General features: G+C 33.3%; 1 protein-coding gene across 2 annotated transcripts in view; it reads left to right on the forward strand.

Annotated features, from left to right (window-relative positions):
* LOC113117028 (ALK tyrosine kinase receptor) overlaps positions 1-23,936 on the forward strand; it is a 374,362-nt gene that overhangs the window by 207,073 nt on the left and 143,353 nt on the right. For both annotated transcript variants that reach the window (XM_026285385.1, XM_026285386.1), the window contains exon 4: positions 21,145-21,346. In XM_026285385.1, coding sequence (XP_026141170.1) covers positions 21,145-21,346 — 202 coding nt within the window. The remainder of the gene's footprint in view (positions 1-21,144; positions 21,347-23,936) is intronic.

A 23,936-nucleotide genomic window follows, 5' to 3' on the forward strand; every position in this document is an offset into this window, starting at 1 on the left:
AGACAACACTATCGAACTACACACATCTGTGAATTGTCCCTTGGTGATTCCTGCCATAATTATCATGCCTTATCGTGATATGCAGCCTCCATGTTGAGCTGAAGCCAAAACATGGCATTTTTTTTCCCCCATTCCTGGCAGCACTTTGCTGATGAGGAGTACGTGCAGTGAAAACCATCCTTACCTCAGGTGAAATGAAGTGGGAGTTCTGGGCTAAAAGTTCTCAGAAGTAGAAGTTTGTGCATGTTAAATACGATAACAAAACACATGTTCTTCTGAAGGTTCTGGGTAGATAATGTAGTACCTTTGCTTTCAGTTCTTGCAGTTTGCAGAGCAAGAGCACCGCTCACTGTTGCACTTTTGATGCTAAAGCCAACAAATCTGGCTATGCCGAGCGCTGCTCGCTTTGCTCGATTTTTGCACTTCAAAAGGTGGCGCCTGGGCAAATTTCCCTCTTCAGGAGATCCGCTTACGCTGGTTAATTGAGTCAAGGGCTTTGATGGTGTGAGGGGGAATGGAGGAATTCAGCTCCGACAGTAATTACTCTACCAAAATCTCCTTCTGTTCATGCACAAGCTTCCAATGCTGCTGGGGAGGAGCTGAAGGGATTCAGGTCAAAAGTCTTGCATCTGTTTGTATTTCCATTGAGACCAATATACACCAAGGTTTAATTTATCCTGATAATACAATCTCTCACCATTATTTGCTTTACGGCTAAAGGATGTCTGTGAAAAGACATGAAAAATAAGAGGTTTTTTTTTTAGCCATCTGGATCTATCGGAGCATCATCTGGCTCAGTAGAGGGAAGTGATTCAGACTCTTAAGAAGGATGAGGCTTCACTGGGGTCTGATGAGGTCAACTGAGATAATGAAGTATGACTGCAGGACATGTGGGTGAACCGAATCACATGGTTTTTGAAGAATCATGGGGGTGGTTTAGTGAAGGCTTGGATGATGGATTGTAATATCTGGCCTAGTTTTTAGTTGGTATTTTCATAGCAATCAATAAAACAGTGAGAATGAGAATCCGCCTAACTCCTCTGGAAAACATGTCCATCTCACACAAATTGGAGCGGATCAACCATTGACTTTTGGGAAATGGATGTCCTGGGTGGCCTCTTTATGCTTAAAAAGTGATTTTTTAAGGACAATTCTGTCAATATTTACATAACCTCATTTAATTGTTGCTTTTATTATGAGTTAAGTCAACATGAATATAATGAATCAAGCTTTTGTGTTGCATAGCAGTAGCAGTAACAGATTTAGAACTGCCCCTTTATGTCAGCTGCACCTCATCAAATGCCATCACTTCCAATCTACCTGTAAGTTTTGCTAAATTATCCAAATTATAAGAAAGTATGTATTTTGGATGCATACAATTTTATGAAATTAGCTATAACAAATTAGTTGTCTTTTTTACCCCCCCCCCCCCCCCCCCCCCCCCAAAAAAAAAGAAAAGAAAAAGACGTTTCATATATAATTTAATATTATTAAGTACTGTTAAGAAAAACACAGTAATTTGAAATACAGTGCAAATGACAAGATATATTCATGATGTTCAGGTTAAAATAAATGGCAAAAATCACTGATTGCAGTTGACCGTTAGGTCACGGTTTCTTACCCAATACAACTTGGAAGTTTAAACTTCAACACCCTACAATTAGTGTCTTGCGCAACATCACTAAGGTCAGAGGCTTCTCTCAATACTTCTTATCATTCTGGCCATCACTGAAGGCCCATAGGACCAACTCTCAGGTTTTACATCTCCATGTTTGCAAGTATGTATGCTTGTGTGTATGAGTTTCACACCACAGTACTTTTATCTGTGGTTTATGATTGCATTGCCTCAGACTTTGAAATAATATATTGAGTGCCAGCAGCACAGAAAGTAGCTCTTGACGTGAGAAGAAAATAAATCTGGGAGATATCAGTGAGGGCTTTTTCTTTAAGCCCCTTCAAAGACAGTCAGAGCAAGGGCCACAACAGACATATTTAAGAGCTGAGGCCAAGCGGGAATACCAAGGAATAGCAATATGAGATATTAATGGCAGTAATATTGAATGAGACACAGAGAGAAGGAGACAATAAGGAATGGATTGACACTGACAAAAACAAAATGTGAAGAAGCATGTATTGGATAGGGACGGAGAGAAAAAGAACACTATATACCAAAAAAACTTGACAGAACTGATCTGTATTAGATCCGCTTTGAGCCACAAGACCCTGAAGGTAAGGAGTTCAGAAATTGAATGTGAACATACTGTGTCTCAACTCCATGATGAAATCTTGTTGTCCTTTCACTGGGTACCCAAGTGTGCAAACAGATGCAGCATGAAAACATGAATACATATCCATCAAAGCAATGATGTTGCCCACAGTTTAACTTCTAATGAGCTGACAGCTGCCTACACATAGTATCTGTGAGGTCCACACTTTTGGCCCAACGAAGGTATCCAAAGGTGGATTAGGTGGATTCTCTGACCTGTGGCCTTTTGCAAGGCTCTGTCTTAGCCCCTTCTCTATTTTCCCTCTATATGCCATACCTCTGGGCTTCCTATTCTATGGAAACATGGTGTTTCTTTTCATTTTTTATGCAGACATTACTCAAAACTATCTACCAATCGAAAGAAACAATTCCGCAGCGATTACCTCTCTTCAGCAATGCTTAGAGGATGTCAAAGCATGGCTCACTCAAAATTTCCTTTTCCTTAATGAAGACAAGACTAACCTTTTTGATGAAGATTTGCGTTGACAGGGTCATGACTTTGGAATACGCTGCCTTTAGAAATGAGAATAGCCCCTTCTCTGTCTGTTTGTAAGTCCCTGCTAAAAACCTATTTGGTTTTCTAAGTGGACTGATAACTGTTATTTGGAATTATTATTATTATTATTATTATTATTATTATTATTATTATTATTATTATTATTATTATTATTATTATTATTATTTATTTATTTATTTATTTATTTATTTATTTATTTTACACAGGTTGGTCATATTTTTTATCTGGCTTACTTTCTGTGTATGTTTTTATAATTTGCTCTTCTGTAAAGTACTTTGGTCAGCCCAGTGGCTGTTGTAAATGTGCTATACAAATAAAATGAACTTGAACTTGGATTAAGGTTTCCTTCGTGCTCGGTCTTTTCAGCGTGCAAAGTTATTAAATTTAGGTTAAATGCAAATCTGAGTCCACTTTTTATGACCTTGCATTTGGGTTAGAATATCAATTATTAATTAGAATATCAATTTATTATTGATCATTCATTGGATAATTCACCTAGACATCGGATTATTCTATGTATTCTTTAATATTATTGTTGGCTACTCGTTCATTTGGGTGCTCATGTCACTCAAAGATATCACTTTGGCTGTTAGTATACCTTACTGTCACATTCCTGGAAGTTTTGGTTATTCGACAGAGGTATTTGGATAATACTTTAGATGGCAACTCCTATGCTTGCTCATTCTAAAAGTACTTTTATTTAGCCCCATGGATTTATAAACATGTAAAAAAAACAAACTTATTTCTAGTCAGAGGTCATGACCACTACTATAGATATAAGCCGACCAACATTAGATTCCCTGATAGTAGTTTTGGTATGGGTCATGCCATGGTTTCCCTGTGTACACTTAGCTAGATTAATATAACAATAAAAAGAGCTTAGGCTCACCCTATTTACATTCTCCAAAATGAAGACAGGAGCTAACAATGTAAATGTGTTTTGATCAAGCCAGATGAACACATTTTGGGACAGATGGTAATTTGCATGGAATGACACATCCTTTTCGGTAATAAAAATATATCTTAACTATTAGGATTTGAATTATATTTTAGTCTACTTATGTAAGAATTAGACCATCATACCACTCGCCCTGAAAATATTACAATATAAAATATATATTTTATGTTTATATATAATATAAATATATATATATATATATATATATATATATATATATATATATATATATATATATATATGTATGTATGTATGTATGTATGTATGTATGTATGTATGTATGTATGTATGTATATATATATATATATATATATATATATATATATATATATATATATACACATACATACATACGTACATACATATATATATATATATATATATATATATATATATATATATATATATATATATATATATACACACACACAGTACGTTACATTTTATATTTAATTTTTCATTATAAATGGAATTCTTATATTTTGATTTTTTTTTTTTTTTTTTTTTACATAGCTATATTTATGTATATTTTCATCTGCGTTGTATTCTTTAATGATTGCACTGTCCATGGAGCGGACCTGACTCACATTTCACTGCTGGTTATATATGCTCTATAAATTGTGTATGTGACAAATAAAATCTTGAATCCTGAATCTACCTCATCATTAAAATGAAGATGTCCTGTTCCAGAGACAGCCATGCATGCTCATGCCATGACACCACCTCCACCAAGCTCCACAGAGGAGGTTGCATCCTTAGGATCATTTGCACTTTTTTCTCCACACTTTTGCTTTCCAATCACTTAGATAAAGGTTAATATTTGCCTCATCTGTCCATCTACTCCAGTCAAAACTCTGCTGGCTCACATTTGTGAACCACATTTCTGATCAGAGGTTTGCATCTTGCTGTGTAGCTTCTGTAATTCTGTGTCAAATTCTCCTGCGAGCTGTAGACTGAAAGAGCATCACCCCAGCTTTCTGGAGGTTGCTGGTGATTTTACAGAAATGTATTTTAGGGTTAATTTCCACAGCTTTTATGATTGGTCTGTCATCAACTACTGATGTTTTTCTCAGCCGATCAGGTCGTTGTTGGTTGCTGATATCGCCAGTAGTTTGTTAACTCTTGATTTCTCCATGCCCTTTGATTTTCCTGTAGTTCCAATTGACTTCCTCTTTTTTTTTTAGCATCCAAATTGCTTGCTTTTCTTTCAGATTTTGCTTCCTTGTCTTCATCCTGGTTTGTGTGTGTCATCATTGAATGCAAGACTTAGGATGCAGAAGCAATGCATATAACTGATAAGAAACTTTCCCTGATTTTAATATCTAAAGAAAATCAATGCAACAGGACACAGCTTATCACTTAGAAAGACCTGTGAGCCAACTGTTCCAATACTTATGCTCACATCAGATAGGGAGATGAAACTCTAAAAGTGCAGATATTTGAAGCTGGTAAAACATATTTGTGTTGAATCACCCAATAATAAAATGTGACATTCTGTAGTTTTGTCTCATATTCATATATATTGAATATGATCTTATAACTTATTATGTACATCCTTTACATCCTACATGCCTTAGGTTTTGTCCAAAATAAGGTGTCTTGGATTCGAGTTGCATAAGGTTGGCTTTAAAAAATGACCGCAGAGGCAACTCACTAGGTTTAGGAACAAAGCTATTGAGTTTCTGAGTGCAAGATCCAAAACCACTCATTTTCTGATTGTCATTTGTGGTCTGCTTTCATAGCCCTTAGATAGAGCTGCTAATTGTTACAGGGACTGACTGACTGTTGTGCCATTATTCCAAACATGTTCACGCTCTCTGGATGAGGTGCTGATTTTTCCATCTTCAGTCTCTATGTAGGAGGAGCAGGAGGAGATTGCGGACTCTGTTCAGTGGGTATAATTACGATCGACATGGAGAGCACCATTATTGCCTCAGATGTACTAGAGAATAATGGGAAATCAACCTTTCAAAGAGCCAACAGCATTTTCTTCGAGAATAAGACCAGACATTTTCAGTCATCTTCTTTGTTTTGTTTTGTTTTTTAGATTTTCACTTCTACAGTTTGGGCTGTACAGCAGCCAGCTGGGAAAAGTGAGGCACGATCCAGGTTGATATCTCATCCTGTAAGTCAGATATAGCTTTAGGGTTGACTTGTTCTTTGGTGAATACAGTGTTCTGCACTTGTCTGTAGTGTTTTGATGGTCAAGGGTTGTATATTTAAGATATACGGTACGATAGGTTGCGCTCTCTTTGAATATGATTTTGGCTAAAAGGGTGTTGTTAGGCAAGTCACACAGCCAAGTGCCTGCAACCCCTTCAGCTGTGAAGTGTTCACAATATTTGAAGCACAGCTTTATGTGGCTTATTGTTTTTACAGACTGTTTACTGCATAATACAAATAAAGCCACTAATATTTACTTTAATATTGTTCCATTAAAGAAAGCTAAATATCAGCTTGCATAAGTATATGTATTTAACTAATGTGTGAATATATCAACAGCTTTTACATCAACTTTTAAAATGGCTCATCCAATCAATGTTGCTAATGTTATTAATGAACAGTGCATGCAAAATGCAGTGCAGTAAATATGCAGAATACATAAAACAGCTGAATAGACAACGCTTTCATTAGACAGCACTGTCAATAAAATATGCTAATTACCCATACCATACTGGATTGCAGATAATTCTTAATTTGTCAGTTCTTAATTAAAACATATTTCTGATGCATCATTGCTGAATATTCACCCATCATTTCATATTGGTTCATCAAAGAATCCTTAATATATATATATATATATATATATATATATATATATATATATATATATATATATATATATATATATATATATATATATATATATATATATATATATATATATATTAAAAACTTTAACTTTTAACTTTTACTTTTTATGTGATAGATGCAGCTGCTTTGTTAAGCACAAGGGAAAGAAAAAGTTTGAATGGTCTTGTTTACCTGTTTAAATGGGGACATTGTGTTTCCTTTAACCCTCCTATGTTAAATTCTGTCTTTTCTTGTCTACATCACGATGACTCTGCCCTGTTTGCATTGCAGATTTTCTTTCCATGTGGTTAAGCACCTTGTGCTGTAGTCAATGGTAACTCAAATAAATGGACATCCTTTTTCTTTTATTGAGAAATGACTGGGCTGAGACATTTGTCCCTAGGGTGTTGCTGGGTTGTTAAGAAAGCCCACTGACAGTATTTCCATGTTATTTACTAAGAAAGCACTCTGTATAAGCTATCGTTTGTCTGTCTCCAGCTAAACTATTGCATGATGTGTGTGCTCGAGTAAAAGGGCACATGATGCATGTGTTGTTAGCGTTTGTTTCTGTATTAGGAGCATGTAAAATAGGAACGATTCCATGAAGAGAACTGGGTCTGGCATTCTAGAATAATTCCTCAGAGCTCCTGTTTACTTACACTTGACAGTTTTGAGGCATGAATAGTAGCTTGTCCCTTAGGTGTGCTGTGGTTGATCGGCTGCATTTGTCTTGATCCTCTTCTCCTTGAATTGAATGAAAGATATTTGTTGCAGATTTTCTAAGTTAAATTGAGTGAAAAGTTTAAAAAAGAAAGAAAAAAAAAACATTTGAAATTATTATTATTGTTCATATTTCAGAAAAATGCAAAAGTGCCATCCTTTACATGTACTTTTTGTTTTTTTTCAGAATGTGACACACTTTGTTATTATTATTATTATTATTATTATTATTATTATTATTATTATTATTATTATTATTATTATTATTATTGTTATTATTATTGTAAAATGCATTTTTAAATATAATACAATAGTTAAAATATTTACAAATTATATATATATATATATATATATATATATATATATATATATATATATATATATAAATAGTTTGTACACAGTGTATAGTATGCATTTATATTCATGCATTCACAACCAAAAAAAAAAAAAAAAAAACTACTGTATTAATGATATGTCATTCAGTAAGTCTATGGCTCCAGGATCTATAACTTGGAGATAATGGGGTCTGGAGCTGGATAATACTGCTACTAATGCTCTCAGGATAATCATAACTCGTTCATTATGGAGCTGTTTCCTGAAGAAGCGGAGTGTTCATTAGGAAAGAGCAGCAGAGGAGCTGTCCAGTGCTGAATCAAGAACACATCTTTCAAAGTAGTACAGAGAAGCCCTATACACTTAACAATTCAGGAACAGTTTGTTTGTGTTACAGAAATGACAATACTTAAATTAAAGCCTTTATACACATATGAATTATTTTATCACACCGATATTGAGTACCTCTCAAATATATCATTGTAAATGTAAATACAGATATTAATACATCTGCATTTACTTTATATAAAATAACTTATTTAGCTCAGACTAGTTTCAATTACCTCAAATAAATCATAATTTGCCTTTTCTTCACTGTTAAAGACAAGGGATAAATGCAAATTATAAAGCAGATAAAAAAGAATAATTAAAGAAAAAATAATTTGTATAGACAAATATTTGTATTTTTATTAGGTTCAAACTTTAAAGTTTTTCCTTCCTCCATAAACAAACAGAAATTAGCTATAATGTTAAAATAGACTTTTACTGGAGGTACAAATTTAACTCTTTTTTTATTTCAAAATGTCTTATTACTTCCCTTTAAATATGAGGTGAAATAAGATCGGGACATATTGTTTCCCTAACCTATATGAGATGTTATCCAGTTTTTTCTTTAAATAATTTAAGGCTTAAAGGGGCTGTAACTGAGCTTTTCAGACCATCGGCAAGAAAGAGAAAGAAATATAGCACTGCAGCAAGAGGTCGAAAGGTCACAGTTTCGCCTCCCGCCAGCCTCATTGGCCGCTCTGCTATGTGGCTTTGGAGCATCTGCAAGCGTAGCTGACCCTTGGTCTGCACCATTAGCAATGCATTTCTAAGGATGGGCGACTGGCTCCACTTAAGAGTGGTTCATCTGTCTCCTCATAGCCTCTTGCTGCACTGGTGAATAATTAAACGTCTGGCTCAGTCAGCTGGCTAATTAAATCCGCCGTTGTGTATGGGATGAGGCGAGGCGTCTGCCGCAGCCTCCGAGGAGGGAGCTGGAGCTACCAAGGAGGGACGGGGAATGACAAACACCACCCTAATTAATCTGTTCACTTATTTGAATATTGCACATCTGGCTGGCATGGACGTAAGCTGTTACCGTAGTCTCTGTTTAAGTGTGTTTGTATGTGCACAGCTGTGCCTGCGTGAAACTGGCATGTGTAATCAAGTGGGAAACTTGTTGAGCATGACTGAATGTGTCGATAATGGTTTCCAATCAGTCGAAGACCATACTTCCGTAGTGCCCTGCTGAGTTGAACATGCCTGATATGCGCTTGGTCACAATAACGGCTATTTAGCTCTTCTAATTTAACATTTAAACAAATCATAAACACTCAATTTAGTGACATACCTGCATGCTGAGTTCTGGGATATTAATGCTAGTGAAATCAGTCATCACATAGAACAACTTGCAATTACATCTGAAGTGTCTCTGAAGATGTGATAGAATCCAAAATGAGGATACAGCCAGAACTCATTTAAAATTAAAGCTTAAATTAGAAACTGAAAACTTTTAGTATATTTTTTACCTGTTCATAAAACCTTGCACTAAAAAAAACTAAAAAAAAAAAAAAAAACTAAAAAAAAAAAAAAAAAAAAAAATTCAAAAGAACTTTAAAACGGGCTTGAGCAAAACTCTACACCCCCACCTCATTGGATATTTTCAAGTAACAGCTGAAAAGTCATCTCCGACATTGGACAGCAATCAAAAAAAAAAAAAAAAAAAAAAAGAAAGAAAAAGAAAATAAACTTTGCTTTCTTTAATCCCTCCCTGTCTATCTTTTACTAAACTGGTCAATATCTACAATTTGTATTTTAAGCATTTCCTGTGTTTTTTTTTTTTTTTTTTGGCCTCTTTATGGTAAAGTGCTTGCTGTTTTCCTCAATTGTAAGTCACTTTTGATAAAAGCATCTACTAAATGATGAAATATATATGTAAAATGCAAAATGTAATGTCTTAGTAAAATGGTAAAATGTGTTAACATAACAAACAATTAAAACTATCATACAGTAAAAAAAAAAAAAGTAAAAAAAAGTAAAAAAAAGTAAAAAAAAAAAAAAAAAAAAAAAAAAAAAAAATATATATATATATATATATATATATATATATATATATATATATAATTATTATTTTTATTATTATTAGCTATTTATTAGTTCTTTAAAAGTGAATCCGGATACTAGTTATCATATTCTTATAATCTGTGAATTATGATACATAATTTGTATATGTCAATGGTAAATAATGCATACGATAAAGAAAAGGAAAACTGTTTTAAAATAATCTAGTGAAAACATTTTATATAATGTTTTAATGATTATTTTCTTGAAAGAATAATGAAAGGTACTGACATAAAGCCTCTCAAAAATTACAAAAATTAAATACCTATATACATAAAAATTGAGTTTCAAGTCATTACCCCATATTATTATTATTATTATTATTATTATTATTATTATTATTATTATTATTATTATTATTATTATTATTATTATTCTTTTAATTTGGTATCTGTCAATATATTCCTAATGGCAAACTTCTGTCTGTTCACTTTATACCATATTTCTGTCAGCCTTTTAATCTTTCTAATATTTAATCTCATCATGAAAATATCCTCCCACACATCTCTATGACATGTAAATGTCATTAGTTTGGATGACTGTTTATGATCCATGCTTTAATATAAATATATTCCAATAAATCACTCATATTGCCATTTTTCGCCCACAGCCAAATAGCAGCGGCAGACATATTGTGTTCTGCGTGTAAACAACATTAGCTAGTGTCAAATTAGTAAAGGCTAGAACTTTTGACTTCAAACTGGCGAATTTGTTAGTTCCAACTGTTTTGTAAGCTCCAGCACTCCGTCTCATTAATATTCCTTCGCTTCTCAAGTCCCTGGATGGAGCATTTGTGAAATAATCTCTAATGGGCAAAGCAGAACAGAGAAGTTGGGTCTTTTTATGACACAAATGGAGTTATTACATGCTTTTAATGTAACCTAATCAGGTAATAACACCACTCAGGAGGGGCGCAGCTCTCCAGTCATAATTCTCTTGTAGCTCTGTGCTTTTGTCGGTGGATAAATGGCCTAAACAGGACTTTCAGCTGGCCACAGATCTGTCACTGCCGGGAAACTAGCGAAGTCCATTGGTGTTTGTGCCAGAGGGGGTCTCGCTAATTTATGGATTAATTCCTTTTCGTCTCCTCTACAAAGACAGCCAGTGATTTGTTTATATAATTTTACCGCCATCAGGTTTCTTTCTGCCTGTTTATCAAAGCGGTTTCAGGTCAACACTACCTGTCACCATCACTTTCATGTTCTTTATTACACCCGCTGTGACCATTTACACTCATCTTTGACAACCTGCCAAAAACGCACACGAGTACATGCTCATTCAGTCAACTCATTGATATAATTTTTTTTGTACACGTCCCGATTTTCAGAAGTCAATTTCATTCTGCAAATGGAGCCTGGATAATTTTCTCTTGCATGACTCAGTTCATTTTTGCCTTTGTTTCTCATTGAGCGTTTATAAATCACATTGACCAGCAACTGAAAGGACAAAAGACGCCTGGGCAAAGGAGCGGAACATTAAACACTATATTTTAATAAAGCAAATTTTTCATCCACAGTCATTCAGTTAAAGAAAGGTCTTTATTCTCAATTTCTTACCGCGATCAATTTGGAGCAGAACTTTGGCCCTTCTCTGAAATCCCCATCATCGTATAATGTCACAGAAATCTAACCAAGAAGGCATATTACCTATTGATTTTATTTCTCATCCAAAAAGGGGGGTGGGGGCACGCTGGTTTTTATTAGTTTCTCTTTCTTTCCACATCTACAGTTTGAAAAAGAAACCACAAGGTAAAGCTAATGGTTGAACTACAAGGTGGTATTTTATTTTCCAATCACTGGTGGAAATGTGGTCCATCATGATCACCAAGTAAGACTAAATCATTCACTTCCTCAAAACCCTAAAGAAAAACTGACTGCTTACCTGCTGCTTTAAATTATTCTAACTTTCCCAGGCTATGTGTTCACTTCAAATGCTGCGGTCACATATGTCACGTTTCATGCACAGCTGCTTTACACAGGCATACTGTATGTAGGATGTATTATGATTTATATATATAAATATTTTTTTTCATGACATATACATATTTTTTTCTTTCCTTTTGCTGCAGTGTGTTTTCTTGACCTTTTACTTTTTGCTTCTTTACAATTCTGACATTCTTTGTGACCTTTGAATGATTTGCTTTATACCAAAGTATTGCAGTTTTGTCTGAGTGTGTTTTATGAAGTAACTTTTTTTTTTTTTTTTATAAGGCAATTATGAAAATAATGATATTGCGAATATACTGTAGAGGCAAAAAGGAGAGGGAACAATTAGATTATCAGAGATATAGATATAGCAATCCAATCTATCACACATTATTTCTGCTAATTAATTCTGTTAATTAATTATAATCAACTATTAAAAAGTTAATTAAGAAAGTTGAGAGTGATAACTGTGGATAACACATGATGTTTATCATAATATGTATGCCATAATGTTAAAACTTTCATAGAGAGAGAACGAAAACAAGTATTTCATTAATTTATATTATATATTAAAAAAACATACTTAAAAATGATGATGTGCTTTTATAATAATACAAATATTTAATTCAGTCATTTGTTAATTCTTACATGAAATAATTATACATTATAAAAACTTAAAAATATAAAAACATACATACATAAACTACTGTATACTAATACAATTTTATTTTTGTTGAACCTGTGCCTTGGGTTCAAATGAACCCAGAGTAATTGAGTTCAGAGAGCTGCATTTCTGTAGACTGTGCAGTGATGAATCTTCGAAGCTCTGTTGTTCGAGATATTACTTCACTATATTTACTTGCCAGGTGCATGATAATTTAATTTATATGCATGTGTGTGTGTGTGTGTTTAGTGAGAGGAAGAAATGCAGGGAGACTGTGATCATAAAATAAATAAATAAATAAATACATAAATAAATAAATAAAAATTTTCCTTGATCAGCACTAGTGTTGCAGAGGATTCTGGGTAGCCCTGCTGTGAAACATCAAATCATTGACAACAGTTCAGGTCTATGTCAATCACATCCCAGCAGGATTCATTTGGGCTTCACTCATTCAAATTGATTGATTTGATGTAGCCGCAATGTTGCTATGGACTTGAAACAAATGCTTTATAAAAAATTCCCCTTAATTATGATTTCATTTTATTTATTTTTTTTTTTTTTTTATTTTTTTTATTTTTTTTTGGAGTAGCGTTTCCACAAATTATCTAATGAGAGAATGTATTAATACAGCTAATTGATTGTGAGACCTTGTATTTGATGTAGTAAAAACTGACATGCTTCAAGCAGCAATATCTGTCAACAATAGCTGTCTTTTTAGAAATGAATATGTATTTGATGGCATCCTAGAGATCTGAACAACAAAAACATTTTTTTTTTTTTAATTTCCGCTTTGTCATAAGGATATATTCAACCAACCAATCAATCAGTCTCACGTTGGTGTATTTCTTCTTCTTCTTCTTCTTCTTCTTCTTCTTCTTCTTCTTCTTCTTCTTCTTCTTCTTCTTCTTCTTCTTCTTCTTCCTCTTCTTCTTCTTGTATAGTATTATCTCTGTATGAGTCATATAATTGCATGCTATATCTTCTAGTGAATGGAATACTTTAAGTGAAAAGAACTTCAAAGCAAATCGAGTGTCTTATATACAGGGCTGCTGCTGGCCAAATGGGCGCCCCAAGCAGGATTGTATTGTTGTGCCCCCTTCCTCAAATATTATTAAAATAAAATAAAATAAAATAGAACTTTAAATCTCGTGAGCGAGTTAATCATTGTTCGTTATCTGGCTCGGCTCGGTGTTCATCTTCAGTTCTCTCTTCTCAGCAGTTCAGTCAGTGTACTGTTTGCGTACATGAATTACTGCGGGATATTGGTTTGTTTGAACTTAGAGGAAGTGTCAGCCACATTAAAAAAGTGAACAGCTAAAGTCATTTGTGGATTAATGCTTATTGGAGACGCGAACCATTTCAAACAATTCAGTTCGATTTGGTGAACTGGTTCAAGAAGAACCGGTTACATCGAGTGATTTGTTCGCGAACCGGATTTTCCTAAGGGAACATGAAAAGTCAGACACCTATATTAACACATTACAGTTGTTTTAAGCGATGGCACTTCTTATATGGAGTTATTTTTAGACATATTAATAAATACTTTTTCTTGAGCTGTAAAATTCTTGATTTATTATTATTATTATTATTATTATTATTATTATTATTATTATTATTAATAATAATAATTACATATTACATACTATATTGTGCATCCACCTTGTTGATTTTAAAGGGACAATACATGAGAGTGTGTAGTCTTGACAACATATTTCAACAGAATTCTAGATTAATTTGATTTTTAAGGCTGGCTTGTGTTTTTGTAACATCTCTGGTGCACTTTGTTCTTCTCAATATTGTCTTTTTTGTGGCATCAGAGAGTTGAGTGGAGATCAAAGTTCCTGGTGTCAGTTGAGGAAATGTCAAAACAAAGAAAAGAAAGAATGAATCAAACAAACAGGTGCTCATGTTGCTGAGAGAGCACTGTGTTGTCTTATTAGCCTAATGAGCAACGCCAGATGCGTTGCTTTTCAGCAGTCATGTTCATTTACTGCTAAGCTGAAAAGATCTTCAGAAGCCTATGCTATTTGAGCTTGCATTGATTTGTTTGTTATATCATGTTTATTTTTGCTGACTGCAGTCTTGAGTCCTGTAAATTGCTGACCATTATATTTACAAGCAGAATTGTTTGTGCAAAAGCAGTATTTATTATTATTTTGTTTCTCTGACAGCTAGGGTTAGTTGGAAGGGTAGTGAACCTCTGTGGTAACAAGTACACATCAACTTATTTTACTAACCCTAACCTAACAGGCCACATAAACAATTCAGCTAAATTATGTTTTTCAGTTCACTGTTTTTTTACTTGTCCTGTTCGGTACAAACGTAAGTCCATATTTTATGGGAGTGATCAGTCCACTGCATTTTAATTAACTCCTGAAAAGTTCAGGTACTGACAACCGCATTTACAGAAGCTATACGTGCACATAACTGAACTAAACAAATTGTTGTTAATGAAAGAGTGTTTCAGAGTTGTGTCTTTGCTTTAGCAGGGTACATTTTGACTCATGCATGTTGCCAGATCTTTGCTAGATAATAATAATAATAAAAACATCAATCAATCAATCAATAAGAACAAGCCAAATGCAGAAATATTGTGATCTGCACCTGTCTAGTTTATTAATTAATAAGTCTATTTAAGGGTTATGAGCCAAGACCAAGAAACAAAACCAAAGACATGGAAACAATTCAAGATCTTGCACTGGGAAGTAGCCTTACAAACATAAACCACGCAAAATTATAATTTTGTGGAATTTCCTCCCATTTTAAAATGTGGTTATCATCACTGAAACTTTGCAGTGTGTGGCCACAGCGTACTGATACTGTATGAATTAGATGACGTACACTATTTTTTAAATTTATTTATTATCATTTTTAAATTAATGAGAGTTAGCTGACATGTAGTTGCAAATGAATGAGAGTTAGTCATAGTTAAAAAGTTACTTAAAGTTAGTAGAATGTCTAAAGTTGACAATTTAAATAAAGTGTAACATACACCTTGATAGGAAAATAAACCATCTTTCTGCATTGACGGCCTTTCAAAAGATACGTAGGTACATTCCAAACTACATAATTAAGTCACAACTATTTAATTACCGTTCTAGAAGTTGTACCATACAGACATATTCATTTGGAGAGGTTTTGAATAAAGTGAAATTATATATATATATAAAAAAAAAAAAAAAGATTGAGTATTATGTGTTGCAATTAAAGACGCATGAAGAAGAAGAAAAATGCAACTATTTAGCACAGTTTAATATTATATTGTAATTTACAATAAATAAATAAATGATAGGTAAATGTCAGCAGCATTAGTGTTTTGAAATAAATGCAGAAGTGAAAAATAAGGAGAGAAACAAACTGTTTTTGTAAAGGGGTTGGGAGACTCAAATTGTTTACTGCTTTTCCTGCTGTTCACCGGGATTGAAGAAAAGTGACTGGGTTGGTATTCAGTGAAGTTTCCGTTGCTAGAGTTTCTAAGAGTGCTGAATGTTTTTTTCTCCTGCTGTGTAGCCAACATTTAAGAAGCTAGTTCTCTCTGTGATGTTGTCAAGAGCAATAGAAAGTAAACCGTTTAGTCTCTAACCTGTGATAAATATGAATTTGTCACTAAGGTGCATCCAAGTGTGTTGAAAAGTATAATCGCAGACTGAGTTCTGTAACCATCATCGTTTGAACTTTAAAGTGCTCAGCTCGAAGTGAACAGCTTTTGCAAATACTTCACATTCTTTGTTTCCATTTTATATACAGAAATGTTCACCCTTTTACTGTAACATGTAAAGTTATTATTATTATCCCCCCCCCCACCCCACCCCCAAATACATGAATGGTCTGTCCTCATCAGTTTTAGAGCTATTTGATGTTTAACCCAGAGTGGCTGAAAGTGTGTGTGGGCTGCAGAAATGTGCTAGAATTACCACTGTTCTGGGTGGTAGACCGTCTTGAGAGTATTTTGAATCATGCAAATGGGTCTAGGTCATGGGCTTTGACCATGCTGTTTTTATACAGCAGCTTTAACTTCACTGACAGTGTTTCAATTCATCCCCGTCTTTGGATTTCATATGTTTCGCACTTCATGCTCTTCGTTTGGTTAACCTCCCAGAAGTCAGTGAAAAGTAAATGTAGGTCTAGGCACTACTCTGTATTCCAAAACCCTCAAACTTCCACTTTAAACTAGTTACTGGTTAAAAGATGTGGGCTGAGTTTCCCAAAGCACTTAACAGAATCTTTGATAACTCTAAAGCTGTACTAGGCATCTCTATGGTACGTTTCCAAAAAGCATTACTATGTAAGTAGTACAAAGCATTTGTAAATTGTGCATGTCTCAGAGTCTTGTAAGTTCATTATGTGCAAATTTACAGTTTAAAAGAGACAAAGATATGCAAACAAATTATAGGACTATATTTTGATAAGCTATGTATCCTTAGTCTAATGTTCTAAAGTCTAATGGTCTAAATAATTATCTTTATATATATTTTTACAACTGACTACCACTAAAACCACACTAATGTTGATATTGTGTATTTGAATTTTTTAACAGTATCTTTTGACATTTGTAACATGTAACAAATTTAAGATTTTTTATTTTATTTTTTTTAGGAAGAAGAAAAATCAAGAAAAAATCAAATTCCCAAAAAATTTGTTTGATTTATTTGATTGCACACAATATATAACTTTGCAAGCACTCATTAATGATCATTCTACTAGGTTAATCAACAGCTTTGAATGAATGAATGAATGAATGAATGGTTCAAAGATATAAATAAATTAAATCATGAAAACATGTGGCAGAAGTTAAGAATATGTAATTTTTTTGGAATATTCATGGCTTGAAATTTAAAGAACATTTGCCTCAATAACAGGCTTAAATGTTAATATACAAAAAAGATGATTTAAAATATGTTTTTTTTGTGAATGAATGAATGAATGAGTGAGTGAGTGAGTGAGTGAGTGAGTGAGTGAGTGAGTGAGTGAGTGAGTGAGTGAGTGAGTGAGTGAGTGAGTTAATTAATTTGTTGTCAGCAAATCAAATGGTACAGATAATGATTCTTATGCAGAGACCTAGGGAGCATTACACATTTTAAAAACAGTATACCTCTGGTCATAAATTAAGTCTTATGAAAATTTACTGCATACATACCACTAAAGTGATTAAAATGGCATATGTCTTCATGTAATAAATCACATAGCTACATGTGGCTTCACTGCTGTTTTTAACTGAAAACTTATCTTGATTTGGAAGGCAGCCATGGGTGCACGTTCAATAAAAAATTTGAAAAGCATTCAGCTGCTTCATACATGCCCTCCATACTCCAGATGTGTGCACTGAACTGAGACTGATGCACTTCTGCGGGTGTGCGAGCTGAGCTATCAAGTCCCAAAGAAAGTCCCTGTGGAAAGAAAGAACCTCAGCGAGCAGTGTTTTTGAATGTCTGCGTATATTTAGCTAATGACCGTCGCATTTATCAAAGAAATGTTTAATCATCACACAATACATATCAGACTTTGAAAGTTATTGGTTTCTTAGCTTACAAAATATTTAAGAATCACACTTTAATTGAGCAATTGAAGAATGTTCCTTATTCCACAGCACTAAAACATTTATACTTAAGAAATTTCCTAGAATGTGCTGAAAAAAAGAAAGAAAAAAGAAAAAAATAACACTACATATGGGATTGTTGTAATCATATCATTGTAGTATAGTATTGTATAGTATTGTATCGGGTCAAAAGATGATTGCAAGTGTAAATAGATGATGACAAAGTTCTATTTTTTACATCCTGTAACTTTATAGTTCACATAGCAACTGTAAACCATTTTTTTTTTTTTTTTTTTTTTTTTTTTTTTTTTTGTGAGCTTACAATAATAATCTTTGGTTACAGTTTATTTTAAGGTACTCTTGTTACACATGTTACATGTACTTATTATTATAATAACAATAAATTATGCATAATTACATGCAAGTAACCATCATGAATCCTACATGTTAGTAATCAACTTTACTCAGTGCTTAAATTTATGATTACATTGCAACAAGGACACCTTAAAATAATGTGTAACACATTATGTGTTGTTTTGTGAAGTACCATATAAATTAAATTGTATTAACATAATATTATCTGATGATCAAGACTGAGCTGTTGAAAATTTAAAACTGCTGTAGCTGAATAACTGGATGCATTAAGCATAACATGGAGGAATTATGAAGGATCACAAGCTAGCCAAGCACCTTAAATGTTATTTTTTTGTCTCAATAAATCAATTAATGCTCTGTCCTGGAACCCAGAACACTATATATATATATATATATATATATATATATATATATATATATACTATATAAAGCTATGCTTCATGTGGATTTCATCTGGCTGGGGATTTTACAACATGACTTTTAAATGTTATATAAGCAGTGTTGGATATGTTTTAGCAATTAAGGTTTGCACTCAGAAAATCGCTGGTTTGGTTTATTCACCAGCCACAGCTGCTGGCCAAAACGCATGCCTACAGGCCAACATTTGATCCATACACTTCTTCAAAGAACACAGCACTAAGATTTGTCAAGTAATGCATGGCAAATTGTTGTCAGTCTGTGAGCAGCAAGTTTTGGGTTTTGTACAGCTTTCAGCAAGGGGTGTTAAGGTGGTATTCAAAAGTTAAGGAAGCCGTAGTCAAATTACATGCTTAGTTGAATTTTTAACTAAGTTTCTAAGTTAGCACAACCCCTGCTGTGACCAGATCTGAACTTGATACATTACATTGAATTTTAAGGCAAGGTTAAAGAAAGGAGAGAATAAATCTGTTTAATAACACCCTTTAACAGAAATCAAAGCCCCGTAGTCAGTTTCAGAAACAGGCTCTCTATTATTACTTACCTCTTTTCAAATGCACAGCATGTTAAAGATATGCCTAAAGGATTCTGAACAATCAGGGGCTTGTGAAAGCCATTTAGCCTTAGACTTTACTTCCTTGTTTAGTACATTTATGTATAATTTATATATAAAAAATATATATATATATATATATATATATATATATGTAAAATCACTTAAAGAGATGGGGGAAGACAGCAGAATTTGTATTATTACTAAATCTTTAATATAAAGATAATTATTTTATGTTCTTAGCCCTTTAGTACCCGATGCCTAGTAATTCCTCTCACTTTCTCTAGAATGCTGCAAGACCCCTAATGTAAACCAAACCCTAAAAATACGATGCTATAACGAATCCTTGCTGGATACAGATAACTCTGTGAATAATGAAAATGTTACATTCCGGGGAATTTTCCCTCCATTTTCTCCCCCTGATGTTGTTTTCATTCCTTTTCTATCAAAAGAAGGTCTCTTTTGTCTTTTTTCCGTGCTCTGGCCCTGTGGAAAATTTCCTGATTGAGGGAGCTGAATGAGGCTGTTGAGAGGGAGGACTCTAAATCAAAGCCCACAGACAGAGCTTTGATTTCTCTCCTCTCTTTCATTATTTATTTCGTTTTCCTCTGGTGTGTTGTCATTTTACCCCCTCACTCATCTATTTTGGCTCTACATGGGCTCACTGTCGGCTGCCTGGGCCACAGATCTGCGAATTTCACTTTCACACATACCCTTACGAAGCAGATACACTCAAGTGTACAGAGATGGTATGAAAAGGAAACAGGCCACTTGTTAAAAATGTATGGGAGAGATTGCAAAGAAGAAATCTTTTGGCAAATCTTTGCTAAACCAACCTGAAAAAAAAAAAAAAAAAAAAAAATAGCCTGGTTTGAGCTAAATAAATTAAGTAATTGAAATCAGATGTTATTGCCTGTTTGACATATGTTGAAAAATGTGATTTAACAAACTCAAGCATGGCAAAGTCTAATTTTAGTGTTTGTGCATCAAAGCATATTGTATCTGTAGTTTCATAGAAATTGGATGCATTGAGCTGTTACCAAGAGCAATTACACTGTACTTTCTGTAAAAACAATAAAGGTAGCACTTTATTTTACAGTCCTGTTCCCCGTGTACATACTATGTACTTGTTATAGTAATTACAATAACTATGTAATAACTAGGAACTAACCCTGAACCTACCTCTAAACCCTAACCCTAAAACCTAACCCTACCCCATGTAGTTACCTTGTATTACCAGAACTTTCTTTGATACATACACTGTAAGTACATGCAAGTACATGTACTGTAAAATAAAGTGCAACCATTAAATATTCAGATATTGAGGTGACATATGGTTAATGTTAGGAATGGGTTTCATGGTATGGTTAGGTTTGAGGGTGAGTGGGTTAAGACATAGGTGTAATATTAGGGGTAGTAATTACAGAACTTAATTACACTGCAATTACATGCAGGTAGTTTAAAATATAAGTAAGTTTTGTATTAGTGGTTTGTATCAAATAATAACTTTAGTTAAAGTCACTCATTGTAAAGTGGTTCGAATTTTAGTAAAGATATTTGATAAAAAGACATAGCAGAGAACTCCATAAAACTGTAACCATAAAATCTGAGGAATAAAATGTTGGTCTCTGCCTGGTGGAACAAGTGGAGAGTCTTTTGCTCTTTGATATAAATGTATCTTTCTCTTTGTTTGTTTTTCCAGGGAGGTTTCTCACAGTGAATGGCTCAGCTCTGACGGGGCCATGGGTTCTGAGCCCTTGGCTACGTGTTACCCATCGGTCCTGTGGTCTGGATATCACCGTGTTTTTGCACCCCAGGCAGAGTGGACGATACACTGTCTGGCTCATCGAGAGGGACAAGCCACCACTTGCTCTCCTCACCACCGAGCACCCTCATGTCATTGGGTGAGTTTGCCAAAGGCAACATTCTCATTTTCAAAGAAAATGTTACTCAAATCTTTGTGACACTCAATCTGATATACAAAACACTATGCCACGGAGACCTTTTGCTTTGAGTGCAGTTTTTGCACAGGTTAAAGATTGACTATTGAATCTTGGCAGTAATTTGTTATTGCAGTGCTTGCAAGGCAACATTACGCCTCTCTTCTTCTTCTTCTTCTTTTTTTTTTATACAAATAAATCAGCTTGAATCCCTTAATGTTCATGCAATGTTTTTGTTGAGAGTATTATTACATTTTAGATGATATAAGCATTAAGCATTTATTGCAAAGGATACATAATAATAATAATAATAATAATAATAATAATAATAATAATAATAATAATAATAATACAAATTATTATTATTATTATTATTATTATTATTAATGATAATAATGTATTTATGTGTGTGTGTGTGTGTGTGTGTTTTTTTTTTTTTTTTTTGCATTTATCTGCATAGCCTTTATTGTATAAGTGCCTTTTTCATTGGAAAGAAAAAGTGTCCACATTTCATTTTGCCGAAACAATCTGACTTCATCACTGTAGAAAAAATAAAAAATAAAAAATACAATAACCCGAAAATGTTACTCTAAAGGACCATTTTACTTCATTTAAACCATACAGAAATGTTGTTGGTATAAATTATTTTATGCATGTGCTTTAAGTACATTTATTTATTTATGTTTTTATTATTATTATTATTATTATCATTATTATTATTATTATTATTATTATTATTATTATTATTATTATTATTATTATTATTATTATTATTATTATTATTATATAAACCAAGTTAATTTAGATGTTTCCAATTTAGTTCCTAATTTATTTATTTATTTTAGTAAATGTATCTGAGTCAAACTTAATATTTAAAAAGAAAATGTAGGTAGGCTGACACTTTACATATACTCCAGAAACTCATCGGTCTGCAAGTGTATTTTTAGAAATTTATTTGTTTATCTTTTGCAATAATACCATATTTATCACAAATCATGCACAGTAAGTGTGATAAGTAAATAGGGTCACTGTTGATTTCATTTCACAATTTTTTTTTTCATGTACTGCTATTTCCTTCTGGGAAAACCAATCTTGCATTTCATACATTTATTCCTTTAGTATTCACTTTCATCTACAGTGACAATGTGTATTGATTTGATTCAGTATGTATGTTCCCTGTTATCTATCTATCTACATATCTACATATCTATCTATCTATCTATCTATCTATCTATCTATCTATCTATCTATCTATATATATATATATATATATATATATATATATATATATATATATATATATATATATATATATATATATAGATATAGATATATATCTCTCTCTCTCTCTCTATATATATATATATATATATATATATATATATATATATATATATATATATATATATAGTTGTATTTTTGAGCTTCTGAATTTAGATTTGTATTAAGATCTTTGATTTTGTATATATTAAACTAGGTGATTGGTATTATCAAAATCATTTTTCATCCTCTATAGTATAAAACAGACAGAAGTTAACATTTAGATTGATTAGCAACACCTCCAGTTCTTCCACCGAGGTTAAAAGCCTTTAGATTTGTCTCCGTGTCCTTGAGATACTGTTCTAGCCCCTAGTAACTTCCTGTTTGTTGGATTTGCCTCTGCATAGGAACTCTGTGTCTTACAAGACTGGGCGGCATATGAATGTGTTCAGCCATGCGTGGCATGTTCCAATAGGGAAAAGTGTTCCTACTCATTATGGCGTTCCTCTTGAGGTCATTATTTTTGATCAGCCAACCAACCCACATATCTGTATGCAGTTCTGCCCTCGCTTGAGGTCAGCTCTTGTCCAGTGTATTCAACGAATTGCTAGAGCCAGGCGCTTTGCAAAAATTATATGGCACTATTCATGAAATCATTTCACACAACAATGACAAAATAATGCAGAACACTGTTTTGCATTGTGTCTGTGCTGTTTTTCTCATCATTAGGCTTACTAAACACATGCAAACTAAAAGTTCACGCTGATAAAAAAAAAAAAAAAAAAATTGTATTTTACTCTCCATCCAGATGCTATTTATTGCAATTCAGAGTCTGTTCAGTGGCTTTTTACTAAATCATTGAAAAATGATTTAGCACAATAAAATGCTTTGCTTCTTCTCAACACCATACCAGAACAAAGACATTGGGCCTGTCTTTTGATCGGCTAAGTCCCTTCATTTATGTCTTGAACTATATAAAGACCACAGTTGTATTTGCATTTGCAAAAACTAGGTTATGGAGTTCTTGTTAGGCAGGAATGTCACTGAGTGACTTCTGAGTGTAGCAACTTATATTTGGAATTTCTTTGTGGAATGCTTATTGGTGAGTCACGAAAACAGAGAAAGGAAAAGTGTGTCAGACAGCAAAATTAAATATATATGGAAATTAAAACATTCAAATACCCCGAAGCACTTTTTGCATGAGGGATTACGTGCTCTAGAAAAGGCAGCGCACCTCAGTGGCTAAGACAGCCTGCTGCTCACTGCTACGTAACAAAATGAATGTTGTGTCACA

This window comes from Carassius auratus, chromosome 17, assembly GCF_003368295.1.
Source record: "Carassius auratus strain Wakin chromosome 17, ASM336829v1, whole genome shotgun sequence".
NCBI classification, from domain to species: domain Eukaryota; kingdom Metazoa; phylum Chordata; class Actinopteri; order Cypriniformes; family Cyprinidae; genus Carassius; species Carassius auratus.